General features: G+C 43.7%; 1 protein-coding gene across 6 annotated transcripts in view; it reads right to left on the bottom strand.

Annotated features, from left to right (window-relative positions):
• Nucleotides 1-8,957: 8,957 nt before the first annotated feature.
• The window catches only part of GPALPP1 (GPALPP motifs containing 1), a 35,145-nt gene continuing 28,545 nt past the window's right edge, over nucleotides 8,958-15,557 (bottom strand). For all 6 annotated transcript variants that reach the window (XM_075918990.1, XM_075918993.1, XM_075918989.1 and 3 more), the window contains 4 exons: nucleotides 14,853-14,990; nucleotides 14,516-14,680; nucleotides 11,224-11,322; nucleotides 8,958-9,288 (listed from right to left, as the gene is read on the bottom strand). In XM_075918990.1, coding sequence (XP_075775105.1) covers nucleotides 9,073-9,288; nucleotides 11,224-11,322; nucleotides 14,516-14,680; nucleotides 14,853-14,990 — 618 coding nt within the window. In that variant the 3' untranslated portion in view covers nucleotides 8,958-9,072. The remainder of the gene's footprint in view (nucleotides 9,289-11,223; nucleotides 11,323-14,515; nucleotides 14,681-14,852; nucleotides 14,991-15,557) is intronic.

The raw sequence follows: 15,557 nt of genomic DNA, 5'->3' as shown, positions 1-15,557 counted from the left end.
GCTGGTGTGTTTTGTTTATTTTATCTTAGTAATTTACTTTGATCTGTCTGTCACCACTTGCATCCACTTAAATCCCACTTTTTACACTTAATGAAATCACTTTTGTTTATCATCAAACCTAGGGTAAATTATTGTTGCATTTGTGTGCATGGAACAACATCTGTGCATCTCTCTCATTAGTCAAGAGGGCAAACTTATAAGCTTTCTTTATGTAAAACTTTTATACAGAGCAAGATGGATTCATGTGGGTTTGTTAGCCCATTGGGGCTATGCTCTTGGGTGCTGTCAAGTCCCTGTAACTGAGCCCTCCCAAAGCTGAGCTGTCACCAGTGTCTGTTATACTCTGCCAAGGGGCTGTGACCCAATCTCTGTGCCAACATCAGAGCATCTATCTCAGCAGGACAGGGCAGTAGGGAACCCCAGAAGGCAGCTAGGTGATCTCAGTAATATGATCAGCCCATCAGGTGACAGTCTCAAGAGGATCTCTGTGATCCAAACCATCACACGTTGGTTACAACTCACAAGAGAATATCAGAAAAATAACTCAACTATGATTAAATAAAGTAAATGCTGAAGCTCCGTGTCAGGGGAAAAAAAAATCAACCCTAGACATCTGGAATTTCTGTGCTTTTCCCAGAACCACCGTTCCATTTGGTTAATGAGACTGAGAGCTTAAGAGGAGATTCTAGTGCATTTAATAGGAATGTAACTTTAGGGCAGGTTTAGAGTAGTGAATTCAGGGCTGAATGACCTCGGATACAAAGGCACCATCTGCACTGGCAGAATCACACAGGAAAACTTTACAAGTGCCTGTCTAAACAATGCCAAGCCTTAGCCAGAAGCACTAGTTTTATTATTAGACTGCATTCTCCACATTTTTCAAACAAAAAACCGCTTTGCAATCTTTTCTGATAAATAGCTGGGAAAAGAAAGATGACATTGAGACATGCTTTCCATTGTTCCTGTGAAAAATGGTGTAGATTCGACTGAGCTTGGAGACTTTGAAAACTGAATGTGAAATATGAGGCCACCAGGAAAATTAAAATAATGTAAGCATACAAGCACATTACATCCAGAGTAATAAAAAACATATATACTCTATTTTATTTGAGAACAACATATAATTATGTAATTGAAGACTCATAATGCATACGCACAAGGGGTAGAGTTAAGGCTGCATATGCCCGACTTGAACTTTGGTAAATTCTGATTTTAAGTGCTATATTCTCATGTTCAGTCTTAGTGTACAGTTGATACAGTTGTATACAGGCAGTCCCCGAGTTACGCGGATCCGACTTATGTCGGATCCGCAGTTACGAACGAGGCCCTTCTCCCTGGTCTCCAGCAGACCAGGGAGAGGAAGCAAAGCGGCGGAGCACGCGGGCAGCGGACAGCCCAGACGCGTCTGGGCTGTCCACTGCCCGCGTGCTCCGCCGCTTTGCTCCCTGTCCCCCTGGTCTGCAGACCAGGGAGACGGGGAGCAAAGCAGAGCAAAGCCAAGGAGCCCGAGGGCAGCAGGACAGCCACAGCGTGTCTGGGCTGTCCCGCTGCCCCCGTGCTCCGCGGCTTTGCTCCGGACGCCTGTGGTACAGCAGCTGGGGCGCTGCTGGTTGGTCTCGTAGCGCCGCTCTGGGCACTACTGGACCAACCCGGCAGCACCCCAGCTGCTCTGCCGCAGGCGTCCTGATTCAGCCACTGCTGGTCAGTTTCAGCAGCGGCTGAATCAGGACGCCTGGGGCAGAGCAGCTTGGGTGCTGCTGGGTTGGTCCAGTAGCGCCGAGGAGCGGCGGCGCCACTGGACCAACCCAGCAGCACCCCAGCTGCTCTGCCCCAGGCGTCCCCAAGTCAGCCGCTGCTGAAACTGACCAGTGGCTGACTACAGGAAGCCCCTGCCCCGGGCTTCCTGGAATCAGCCGCTGATCAGTTTCAGCAGCAGCTGACTTGGGGATGCCTGGGGTTCTTAAGTTGAATCTGTATGTAAGTCAGAACTGGTGTCCAGATTCAGCCGCTGTTGAAACTGATCAGTTTCAGCAGCGGCTGAATCTGGATGCCAGTTCCGACTTACATACAGATTCAACTTAAGAACAAACCTACAGTCCCTATCTTGTACGTAACCCGGGGACTGCCTGTACTTATTATTTTATATTTAGTTAGTATTAAAATTTACACTTACAGAAAGAAGTTCCACATAGTATAAATACATCTAAAAGTAATTCCTGGAATAATCTTTTATTTCGAGAGGAAAAAATTCTATGGAACAGAAGAAGTACATAATTGAAAAACAAAACACTATGACACTGCTAACCTAAAAAATTTAAATTAACCTTTATTTCCAGACAAAAATGCACTCTCAGAGCCCAAAATCTGCATTTCCTCACTAGCTCTTTATTATTTGTAAAGTTCACATGAGCAGGTAAAACTGACATGAGTAGTACATACATTGTAACGACATGCAAGAGATGTCATATTTATAACTGGAAATGCAGAGCAACACCTCAGACTACTTGAGTCTATTTTTCATGGGATCTCACTGGCTTCTAGTGAAGATGATGCAAACAAATTACTTAAAGTCTCTGAGATGTCTTTTTTTCTCCTTCATTGTGTCCTGGTAACACTGTAGACCCACCAATTAAGGCTTCTGATAGAAACAATGTTCTTATTTTATTTGTGTATCCAGACAGTCATCTTTAATATTGCTTCTTAACCCTCTTCATTTACATCATACCTGCCATAGTGTATGCTATTTGCTATTGGCTTCACTATAGTTAGATTTCCAGGTCTTTAAAAACAGTTCACAATAGTGAGAGTTTGCTTTTGTGAACTATTTTTTTATTAAGACATTTACAAATACACTCTGCAGCTCCACAAAACCAACATAAGCATTTTAAACTCTGGGTAAGTCCATTTTAACCCATCTTTCACATTTTCTGACCAGTCGTAGATTGATATGCCACCATACAGCCTGGCAACATACCACAGAATAGGAATAGAGGCTATTACATATGTTTTAAGAGCTGGTTACTACAATGTTACACAGAAATTATGCTGGGAGTATTTTGTGACCTGTTAGTTTTTAAATGAGATTCTAAATATCACCCAGTAGAGTTTTAGCACAAATGCTATTTGGCTTGTCCAAATGGTAGATAACAGCTCATCTCTTGACATAAAAGCTTTCAAAGCTTTTAATTTAGTGAGTTACTGTTTATTTTAATGAGTGTCCTAGGAGATAATTTGGCATTACTAGGAGGTGATTAATTTGTGTACTAACTCAACACGAAAGTTCACTCAATTTACACAAAGAAATGAAAAGCTTAAATTAAACTAAATACAAATTCAGCTATTTTCCCCCACCGTGGCTTACAGCATGTGCTTCATCAGAGCCAAGATAAGTGAGGCATCAGAAAAAAAATGAAATCAGAGAAAATGACTTCCTAAATTTATATCAAGGCTTTGATAATTACAATTGTGTACCCCAGCCCTCACAGCACACTGGCTGAAGCAGTGCAAAATGGCTGTGATGCTCTCTCTATTTGTGCCGCTGTAGACTCGGGTCTGTCTGTTTTTTGTATAACCTTCCACTTCAAAACCAAATTAAATGCAGTCCCCACAGAAATCACTTCAGCATCAAGAGACTTTTTATGGTGAAGGACCTGATCCTGCAAATCTTACTCATATGAGAAATCCTTACTCAAGGAGCCCTCAGTCAAGTAACTTAGGGTATGTCTACACAGCAACATTATTTCAAAATAACCAGCGTAATTCAAAATAACAGTCCGCAGCTCCACAACAGGCAGTTATATTGAAATACGGTCAAGTTGGAGGACTTCTTACTCCAACTCCTGTAATCCTCATTGTACGAGGAGTAAGAGAAGTTGGAGGAAGAGTGCTCTATTTCAAAATAAGTGCTGTGTAGATGCTCCCAATTTCAAAATAACCCCTACAGGATGCAGGACCAAGTAAACCTAACAACTCCAACCAATTGTGCAATTGGTTTTTAAAAACCATTTATGATGAGGATTCAACAATCTCCCTTGGTAACTTATTCCAGCCATCAATTATCCTTATAATTAGAAAGGATTTCCTAATTAAAGCATAGCTTCTGTGGTACAGCTTAAGCCAATTACTTCTTGTCCTACTTTTAGCGCACACAGAACAATTGATGGCTGTCCTCCATGTAACAGTCCTTAACATATTTGAAAACTTATCAGGTCCTCTGAGTCTTCTTCTCTCAAGACTAAACATGCCTGTTTTTTTAACCTTTCCTTGCATGTCATGTTTTCGAAAAATTTCTTCATTTTTGTTGCTCTTCTCGGGACTTTCTCCAGTTTGCCCACATCTTTCATAAAGAGTGGCACCTAAAATTGGACCCAGAGCTCCTGCTATGGCCTCATCATTGTGTGTCACAGACCACATACCACCTGGACCTTACATTCAACACTCTGGTTAATACACTTCAGAATATTAGTCCTTCTTCACAGCTGCATCACATTGGTGGCTCATATTCAATTTGTCTTTTGCTTCTTTTTCAACAGTCCTACTGGCCTAGCCAGTTATTCCACAATTAGCATTTGTGCATTTGATTTTCCCTTCGCAAGTGAAGTACTTTGCACCTGTCTTCACTGAATTTCATCTTACTGATTTCAGACCAGTTCTTCAACTTATCAAAGTCACTTTGAAACCTTATCTCCTGTCCTCCAAAGTGAGTGCAGCCCTTCCTAGGTTGGTCTCGTGCTCAGATTTTATAAGCATACTATTCCCTCCGTTATCCAAGTCATTCATGAAAATATTGACTAGCACCAGACCAGGTACATGTATACAATCCAGACCAATGAGTAGCTGTGTCACCCGTCCTGTGCCCTGAGGTGGCCATTACAATGGCTTTCTGATGTGGCAAGCAACTTGGATTGTTCACAACCAGCCTCCAGCATGCAAGTCACGCCCAGTTATGTCTGTGTGTGCTGCTGCCAGTCAGCTTTAAAGATTATCAGAGGCTAACTCATACAAAGCCCCAGTTCCAGATTTCCCCTCAAAAATATATGTCCTGTACTTCCCAGCCCTGTTCTGGATAGTGCAAATATATTACATCCATTATTTCTTTAAGGGAATAATGTGTACTCATTTTGTTATCCCAAATGGAGTTATCTGGACACTTACACACATTGGATTAAATGAAACAAAAAATCAAGTTTATTAACTACAAAGAGATCAATGGTGAGTACAAGTAATGAGGTTTAAGAGTCAAAAATGGTTACAAGAATACAAGCTGCAATGGGGGCACAGAAGTTTTTCCTGTCTTGGAGCTACAGGTGGGAAGGAAAAAGCAAGGGAGGAGCCACAAAGGGAGAGAGGTGGAAACCAAACATGGGGGGGTGGGTTGGGGAGAATTATAGGGGATGGGATGGAATGTGGTGGGGCCAGAGGCAGAGCAACTGACAGAAAGGAGAGTAGGGTACCTCCAGACTCAGAGCTCCAGTCAGGGCAGAGAACTGCCCCAGCTGACTCTGAGAGCTTGACCCCAGCCAGGGCAGAACTCTCAGTCCTCCCATCCCGGCTGGAGCCATTGGGGGACAGGGAACTGTGAGCAGAAAGTAGGGCTGAGGCCTTGGCCAAAAAAGGCAGGGCAGGGGGCTAGTCTCCGCAAGGGAAAGCTTCACCCACAGCCCATGGCTTGATCAATACGAACTCAAAATAGGCTTGGAGTTAAACGCACTTCTTTCCTTCTCATAGATCACAACACTCTGGCTACGCCTAGACTACATCTCTTTGTCGGCAGAGGGATGTAAATGAAGCACTTCGAAAGTGCAGATGAAGCCGGGATTTAAATATTCCACACTTCATTTGCATAATCACGCAATGGCGCTTTTTCAAAAAAGCGCTATTTTGAAATTGAAACCGCAGTCTAGAAGCGGTTCTTTCGAAAACAGGGTGCTTTTCTGAAAGAACCATGTCTAGACTGCGGTTTCAATTTCGAAATAGCACATTTTTGAAGGAGCGCTATTGCGTGATTATGCAAATGAAGCGCAGGATATTTAAATCCCTCAGGTTTACAGGATCTTTCAAAAAAGCGCCCTGTTTTCAAAAGAACCGCGCCTGATATTTAAATCCCGGCTTCATTTGCACTTCCGAAGTGCTTCATTTACATCCCTTTGCTGACAGAGGGATGTAACCTAGATGTAGCCTCAGATTTGCAGAGCAAATGATGCCTTGTCACATCTAGGCAAGCCAACTGAAGGCTAACAAAACCACACTTCAGCATCTGCCTTGAATACTTGAAGAAAAATTATGACAAATTACATACAATACTTCATGATTTACACACACACACACACACTTTTCAGAAAACTTCAGAAAACAATACCTTTTCATTAGGTGAAAGCTATTGAATGAATGCCTCTCAGCAGCAGCTCCAGTTAGGTGATACAGAGCCTGGGGCTTTCAGGGACCATCAAGACCTATCAGGCACACCATGACTCTTTAAACGATCTTGGAAACTGGCAGGTATTACAGGTGGTGGCTTGTTAGCCAATTAGCAAGAGAGAAGCTGAGTTCTATATAAAGATTGCCTGCACAACATAAATAGGAGACTGTGCAGGTAGGGAGAGAGATCCCAGATGTGAGGAAGAAGGAAAGTGGTGTGCCTACCAGTTAGGGAGAACCGGTGCTGGCTTATGTAGGAAGTAGCCCTGAGTTATGGTTTAGAGGTAAAAAGGAAAGCCTCACAGGAAGATAACCAAGCCCAAGGGCGACAGTCGTTGATGCTTGCTGTCAGGTGCTTTTAGAGAGGCTCACCAGTTTGGGGCTGGAGAGTTGAACAACAGAAATAGAGCTGGGAGGAGATCCTGAGGGTTGTGAGCCAAGAAGGGAACAGAAGAGGCCCACAGTAAGCAGGGTAGACTTCTGTGGGGAGCTCTGAGTTAGGGCTTTAAAGAAACAGGGAACAGAAAAGCACCCCAAAAGAGGCAGTGCACCACTTTGCTGTATTTGGGCTGACAGCAGGGAGAAGCAAGGGGTGCTGGCATTCTGACAAGAGAAAAAAATGAGTTAAGCCAAGAGGGTTGAAGAGCTTTTTGTCGATTGGGACTCTGAGTACTCAGAAAGGGTTTGAATTCTGGAACTTGACTGGATGGCTGAGCCATGGAAAACCTGGGGAGAGGCAGGAATCCTGCAGGAGGTGCTGGAATTAAGGATATTGGTAACATCAGGTACTATGCAAAGGGGTACTCCAAGGAAGAGTGTACCCTACAATAGCCTGATTGAAAGCCCACTGGAATCAATGGGAGTCTTTCCATGGACTTCATGTCAGACCCAGAGTTTCAGAACCCTTGTAAGGGTTCCCTGGAGTTCCCTGCTATGGGGCAATGAATCTCAGTTGGCCTGACCAACTCAGTGCACCTCATGCTGTTGTGACACTTATTGAAGGGGGGCATTTAATATCGCAAAACTAGTAAATCACCGGTTATATGAGGGGGGATATGATAGAGGTCTATAAAATCATGAGTGGTGTGGAGAGGGCGAATAAAGAAAAGTTCTTTATTAGTTCCCATAGTAGTAGAACTAGATGACACCAAATGAAATTAATGGGTAGCAGGTTTAAAACTAATAAAAGAAAGTTCTTCTTCACACAGTTTGTAGTCAACCTGTGGAACTCCTTGCCAGAGGAGGCTGTGAATGCTAGGACTACAACAGAGTTTAATGAGAAGCTAGATAATTTCATGGAGGTTAGGTCCATAAAAGGCTATTAGCCAGGGGATAGAAATGGTGTCCCTGGCCTCTGTTTGTCAGAGGCTGGAGAAGGATGACAGGAGACAAATCGCTTGATCATTGTCTTGAGTCTACCCTCTCTGGGGCACCTGGTGTTGGCCACTGTCGGCAGACAGGCTACTGGGCTAGATGGACTTTTGGTCTGACCCAGTACAGCCGTTCTTATGTTATGTTCATAATACGATGTACAATTAACCTGTAAAGATTTATACCAATGTACCAGAACGCCAGGAATATTAGGGTAAGCTGAGAAACAGGTTTTTCCAGATAAAGGAAAGGAGCTGACACCTGAAGCCAGATGTGGTGAAGGAAAGTGGGCCAGCCATTTGTATTGGAGACTGCAAGAGGATCACAAGCAGGGGAGGAACTAGCAGGGGAAAGAAACTTTAACTGGGGATACATTTCAGATTTATACATTTCAAATGTTTACTGGACTATAAAGCAGGAGATGGGGGAGGGGGGGAGAAATTTCACCAGTTGGATCCTGGGCAAAGACTAGCCAATCAGCTGGAAGAATAACTATGTTGAGAACTCTTCGGAACAAAAACTCTCTTATTTGTTGCATTTGAGTTTTGGCATAATTTGAAAACAATTTCCATCACTATTTCTGTTGTTAAACTTTTTATTTTACCATAAAACAACTCAGCACTGTGATTGAAGGAAAGGTAAGATAACCCCAGTTAAGTTAATCAGCTGCTGTGAGCTGCCTTGTTAAAGGAGCAGCAATCTTGATAGTGTTTTGTGGGTGCTACAATAAGAGGGGCCAAACACTGCAGAAGGACAACTTTTGGGGAGAACGTGGGGCTGGCAGGCTGTGGAGGTCCCTCTGTAAGGAGTAACTGGGTGGTGGAAGCCAAAGTGAGAGCTGCATGCTTGTAGGCTGGCTGGTGTCTGGGCTATGAGCCACAGCAGCACAGCATTCAAGGCTCCCAGAGTTGCAAGGCTCCCAGAGTTGCGGTGATGAACCCTTTCTTGGCCTAGCTAAATTTCAGTGTCACAATAACCACACTTAAAGTTAGCCTTTTTGAAATGTTAAGTTGGGAAACAACACTTAAATAAGTTGATTTATTTAGAAACAATTCTGAACTAAATATCTTTTCTGATTTTTACACACTACAGATAAGAAATATGCACAACAAAAAATTACAAAATAGAATATTTACATATAAAGAAAAATAATTCTCATATCAACATGCTTTTTAAGCATAAGGAAATTTATTTTGCAAACAAATATTTACAAAAAATGTACTAGTTTTGGAAATCACTGAAGTTTTGATTGATTTTTCCTAAAAGAAACTTCACATCTTTGTATTATAAAAACATATTGCTTTTGCTATGTGAAAACCTGGTGCTTAACTCTCTGGATTTCTTTATTAGAGCCTTTTTTTGAGCTTCATCAAATCGATTGACTTGGAGGTCCTGATCTCGGTCAAATGGCCTTCTTTCTTGAGGCTTCTTATCTTCAGTTGCTTTGATCTTTAATTTTTTCTGATGCATGTCCATAAGAGATTCTGATCTTTGAGAGTCCTGGAAATAGGGGAAGAAGGAGGATGAATATTGCAGAATAATGGTGAAATAGAGAAAAAAGAAAAATGACTTAAGCTGTGCCAAGAATTAGGATGGTTGAGGAAAGACAAGGTTAAGTAAGCAACATGGAAGTAAATGAAAATCAGTGTAGACAAGTGCAGGATAATACAAATTAGAAAAAATACACTTTTTTATGCACAGTTTAAAAATGGATTTTTCAGCCTCAAACTGTCACTGTATGTAGTTACAGGAAAATAGTACTAAATCTTGGTTTTAATGCAGCAAAACACTTAAGCATGTGCTTTAAGTTTACGCATTTGACTAGTTTGCTATAGTCAAAATTTCACATGCTTGAAATTAAGCAAAGGCTTAGAGGCTTTGCTGAATGAGAACCTAACTGTGCTGACAGTCAATGGTAAAACTCCCACTGATTTTAAATAGGGGCAGTATCAGGCTTAAGTAGAAAATGTTGCACCATCCTCTGAGAGCAAAGTGTGCCTCTCCTACTATGGCTAGCCAGTTCTTTGTACTCCCATCCCATCCCATGGGTTTGCAAAGGCCTGGCACAAACTAGTCTAAATATACGCAGACTTGCTTATATCTCGGTCTGTATTTTTAATGACCTCTACATGAAAACGAGCTCTTTGTTAAACTCTACTTTTCCTTCTGTGTATTCCCCGTCTGTAGTCACCATCTTCCAGTAATATCAGGAACTGGATATCTGAAAAAACATCAGATCACAGGCCAGATTCATTCCACTAATTTTAATAGTTACACCAGAGGATTGGTTACTTGGTACTATCACTGCAGATGCTAAAATTAAGAAACCATTTATAGATATAAAGCACTTTCAATGAAAATGTCCCTGGTAGGAAGTCAATGGAGAAAGGAAGAAAAACCATCTGAAAATGACCAAGGTCTTGTTTTTACACAGAATATTTTTCAAAACATGTGAAGAGACATCAAATAACCATGCAGAGTAATAGTATGTTTCTCCCTGGTAGGGGAGAGAACAGAATACAAAATATAGCTTATTAGCAGAATTGCATTTATGTAATGTCCACAACTGAACAAGGAGCAGGAAATACAGAGAAATTCAAGACTGAACACTAATAGATCTGGATCTGTAAGCCCTATAAATATAAAAAGAGACGTCACCTAATGAACTGCAAATAAATTAAGAGTGCCCCATATACTCAATTATTCTAATATAAACCAAGGTTGCTGTTCTCTAAGTTAATTGTTTTCTCTCAGGAGATTTGACTGTCTTCCAGCTAATGTCTGTAGACAAAATCGAAGAGAAAGGAGCAGCTGTAGGACAGACAATAACCCATGCTCTGAGACATAAGTGGATGGGGGAAGCAAAGTAATTGTGAGGCTCAGATTTTTAATTACCAATATTTATCCATGAAAACTGAAACTACTTTTGCAAAAACTAAGTATTATTTCAAACTAGAAACATTACCCAAAAGACAGACATTATGGTACTGATCTCTTAGGCACATCTAAGCCTCCTTTGGATGAATCTGTATTTTAACCTTTTAATTAAACCTTAAATGTTGTTTTCTTCCAGGGATGCCTGTGATTCAGTGAAATCTTTTACTGTTTGAATTGAAACTGTTTATTCCCAGCAATGGAAGTTCTACCCTGGGAATCATTGAAGTAAAACACAAACTGAAACTGATCTAAGAAACTGTATATAAACACCCCCACACCAAAGCAGACACTTTTTCAGCAGCAGTGGAAGGATCCAATATGCTCTTGTTGAAGTCTAGGGCAAATTCTCTAATGGCTTAAATGGTTGCAGATTTGGGCCCTAGAAGCGAAGGATGTAGTGATATTACCATGGAAACCAACAGTGCTAGGAATGAGAAACTCAAAGAGTGAAGAACTAAAGGAAACCTAGAAGAAAAAGCATTTTGTACTTATACTTGCATTATATGAAGACAGCTGCTCAGCCAGTATCTTGTCTCTTGCCGATAATACAATTTCTTCATCACCTTTACTGGTTGACTTCTTTGCCTCTTGCGTTTCCTAATGAATGGAAGCAGACAGCAATTAGCAGTAGGCAGCATGCTTAAAAATGATGGCAAATCTATACTTCTTAAATATTAGAGAAGCAGGTCAAGATAGAACCTTTGTACCTGTGTCCCGTAGCATCCCAGGCATTTTTGTTCTGCTTGATAAGAAACAATCTGGCCACATGGTAACTGATTGATCGAGAACAGTGGACTTCCCAGGCAATAAAAGACAGATGTTATATAATGTAAGCATCAGAGGGGTAGCCGTGTTAGTCTGGATCTGCAAAAGCAACAAGGAGTCCTGTGGCACCTTGTAGACTAACAGTTGTATTGGAGCATAAGCTTTCGTGGGCAAAGATGCATGTAGTGGAAATTTCCTGAGGCAGGTATAAATATGTAGTCCAGAATAATGTTAGGGTGTGTCTAGACTACCTAGTTTTGTCGACAAAAGTGGACTTTTGTCGACAAAACAATACCAGCGTCCACACTATCGCGGAGTTCTGTCGACATAACGTCGACAGAACTCCGCGGTTTTGTCGACGCTGGTATACCTCATTTTACGAGGCAAAACACCTTCTGTCGACAGACTTCTGTTGACAGAAGGCGTTATTGCCTGTAACGTTGCGTCCAGACTATGGAGTTCTGTCGACAAAGCGGCTTGCTTTGTCGACAGAACTCCATGTGTCTGGACGCAAATTGTCGACGGAAGTTTTGTCGACAGTATCTGTCGACAAAACTTCCGTCGACAAAACGCGGTAGTCTAGACCTACCCATAGAGATAACAAGCTTAATGGAGTCAGGGAGTGTGAGGCCCACTTCTTGCAGCTGATCTGGAGGTGTGAACACCAAGAGTGGAGAAGCTCCTTTTGTAGTTGGCTAGCCATTCACAGTCTTCGTTTCATCCTAAACTGATGATGTCAAATTTGTAGATGAACTATAGCTCATCAGTTTCTCTTTGAAGTCTGGTTTTGAAGGTTTTTTGCTGCAGGATGACTACCTTTAAATCTGCTACTGTGTGTGCATATAATGTAAGGAAGACAATAACTACCTTAGGTTGAAATTTTTGTGTTGGGTAACCAAATGAGCAGGGCTCGACAAATGTACTCGCCCGCGGTGAGTAGATTTTGCCAGCTGGCAAGTGCAGGGGCAGACTGGCCCGGTGGGCCATTGTGACGGGCTGGCTGAAGCCCGCACTACAGGCAGCACGGCCCCATCCAATCTGTCAGCCCGCGGAGGAGCAGAGCGCTGCCAGGGAGAAGGAACTGTGGCGATACTCAGTGCCGAGCTGCCCGTGTGCAGCTCCGGCGCGAGGAGGCAGGGCGCCAGCAGACGCCAGGACGCTGGCGTGACGTGGCCCACTGATTGTAAAGGGCCGCAGCAGCTCGGCTCTGGCTGCATGTCCCCGGCAGCTTGCTGCGGCGCACGGCGGAGCCAGTCCTCGTCCCACCAACTCCAGTCCTGCCACAGCCCCGACCCTAGCCCCAGCCCCTCGCCAGCGAGAGACCACTCCCTGCCGACCGCTTGGCTCGCTGCGCCCGCCCTGCGCCCCGTCTGGCTCCCACTGCCCATTCACCATGCCACCCCTGCACCCCGGATCCCCTGCTCTCCCTCTGGCTCTGCGCTGCCCTTGCACCCTGATCCCTGCTCCCCCCCCAGCTCTGTACTGCCCGTTCCCTGCACTACCCCTAGACCCCGATCCCTCTGCCCCTCCCGTTCCCCGCGTCCCATTCTCCGTGCCTTTACTGCACCCCGCTCCCCACGATCCCTGCATCCCTCTGCGCCTCCTGTCCTCCCCCCCCCACACACTGTTCCTTGTACCCGTCTGGCTCTGTGCTGTCCCAGCACCCTGTTTCCCCTGTGGGTTGGGAGTGAGGGGTGCTTGCCCATAGGGAGGGGCTGGACAGGGCAGGGAAAAGGCTTCTGTGACCCAGCAGCAGTGAAAGGGGGAGTTCACTTGAAACGCCTTTGCCTTTATGGAAAAAAATGAATGAAAATGCTATTTGCTATTTATAGCGCTAAAAGGCTGGGACAAAAATGAAAACAAACAAACAAAAAACCCATTGCAAAATGCAACTGTGTAAAAGACAACAAAAAAAGGGGGGGGGATGTTTTGCTTGGCCCTGGGGGAGGGGAAGCAGCTGGGCTGGGCTGTGGGGAGGTGAGGGGGGAGGGGAAAAATATGGGGAAGGGGCTTGTGCTGAGAGGAGGGGCAGGGAGGAGGTCAGGAGGAGAAGAAGAAAGGGGAAGGCACCAAGCGACAGGGGTACGGAGAGACAAATCCCAGGGGACCAAGAGCAGACAATGAGGAAAAGGGCAGGAGGGGAGGTGTCAGTGGGGGGGGGGGGGAACAGGATGATGCTGGGAGAGGAGAGGGGAAGGGCACTGGAGGCTAGAGGGAGGAGGGGGAGGTGCTGGGAGAAGGCTTGAAAGAAGGGGTGGGCATGAGGAAGGTGGGGATGGAGCAAGGTATGTGTGAAGGCACAGGGGCATGAGAGGGATGGGGGCTGAGGGATGGGTATCAAGGAAAAAGAGGGCAAATGGGGCAGGGGCATTGAGGGAAGGGGGAGGAACCAGGAGGGTGCAGGTGCCAGGAGATTCTGGGGGTGAAGCAGAAGGGCAGACACCTGTAGGGGAGGGACCAGCCTCAGAGGAGAGAGGCAGGGCAGGTGTGTAGAGGTAGATATTAGGAGAGGGGATGAGGAGGGGTAGCTCACTTGATCAGAATGGGGCTACTGGAGGAGTGGGCACAGGAGGGAGAGAAGGGCTGGTGGAAGGGGGCAGGTCTCAGGAAGGCTGAGGGCAGCAAGAAGGGCAGGAGTCAGGACAGCAGAGGAGGGTGAGGGGTTGGGGGGCAGCAGGCACCAGGGGAGCTGATGTAGCAAGGGGAGGAGACATGGCAGCAGAGAGAAAAGTAGAAATTTATAAGATATTTATTAATAACTTGGGTGATATTTATTAAGAACGTATTAGTAATTACTGTTCTTATTCTTATTAGGAATTTATGCCATTAAAAAAACCACTGGGGGGCGGGGAGAGAGGGTGGTGAGTCCCTTTTTTGTCTGGCCATTAGGGTTTTCCATAATTTGTCGAGCCCTGCAAATGAGAGTACTTTTATTAGGCTTGCCCTGGATGGCAGAGATGAACTTTAAGAAGACTGAGAAAATAAACAACATATAGACTGTCTGCATGTTTATACGAAGGCTCACTTTAGCTTTCCTCTCTCTGTCAGCTGGAGTATCTGTCCAAATTGACTTATCTCCTGATTTCTCATCTGTTCTTCTCTTGAAAGTTCTTGGGCCCAAGCCAAAGCCTTTCAATTCTGGTGGAAGCTCAGTCATCCAAGACTCCCTCGTAACTTGTGTGGACCCATCCTTTAAGGAAAGAAAAATATGCAAAAGTTTAAAAAAATGTCGATTTTTCTAGACAACATTTTCTTATGCAAGACAGACATTTAGCACCTTCAGTTCATATGGCTGGACTCATCTAAAGGTTTGTGTAAATTTTAGCCACAAAAACAGTGTACAGTCAAAATTAACAACTTACATGGTCTGAGGAAGTAAGTTTTTCTTTCATTCGCTGAGCTCTGCGTTCAAAGTCTTTAGCTACATTAGATTCTATTGGTCCTTTAACAGGCATTGGACCTATAAGGGTGTCGTCCTCGTCCTCACTACTATCTGTTGCCTTTCAAAAATAAAGAGACATCAACAAACCATAAAAGATCACTACAGACATTTTCATAGCTACATATATTTTATACTACTGTCTGTCTAATGTTTCATATCAATCTCAATAGTCTTGTCAAGCAGGCCAAAACCAATAATTTCTCTGAATGCTTAGTTATTAAACATATTGAACTGTAAAGACACACAACTTATGTATCCAAGCATTTAAAAGTTGTGTAATCCCAGCTCTACTTCCCTTTGCCTTTATCAAAAATTAAATTATTTCTAACCTCTACACTTCTGAAAGTGTGAGCAGAATTCATGCCCGTGAGATATTAATAATACACTTTTTTGTTAAAGATATGTAGGATATTCAACATCAAGGATCTCATCTTTTGATCCTCTGCTCATGCTCCTGTAGCTCCAGTAATAGAAGATTAAGATCAGAAATAAATGAAGGGTACATGCACTAGGGATGTTAAAATTAGATTAACTGGCTAATCGAATAGTCAGTCAATGCAATTTGCATGGACTATCTGATTAGTTGATAAGGGTACCTGTGCCTTTATCAGAGCACCTTTATCGC

Source organism: Pelodiscus sinensis, chromosome 1, assembly GCF_049634645.1.
Source record: "Pelodiscus sinensis isolate JC-2024 chromosome 1, ASM4963464v1, whole genome shotgun sequence".
Taxonomy (NCBI): Eukaryota; Metazoa; Chordata; order Testudines; family Trionychidae; genus Pelodiscus; species Pelodiscus sinensis.
Note: the sequence above shows the minus strand (reverse complement) of the source record. Positions and strands in the feature narration are given on the sequence as shown.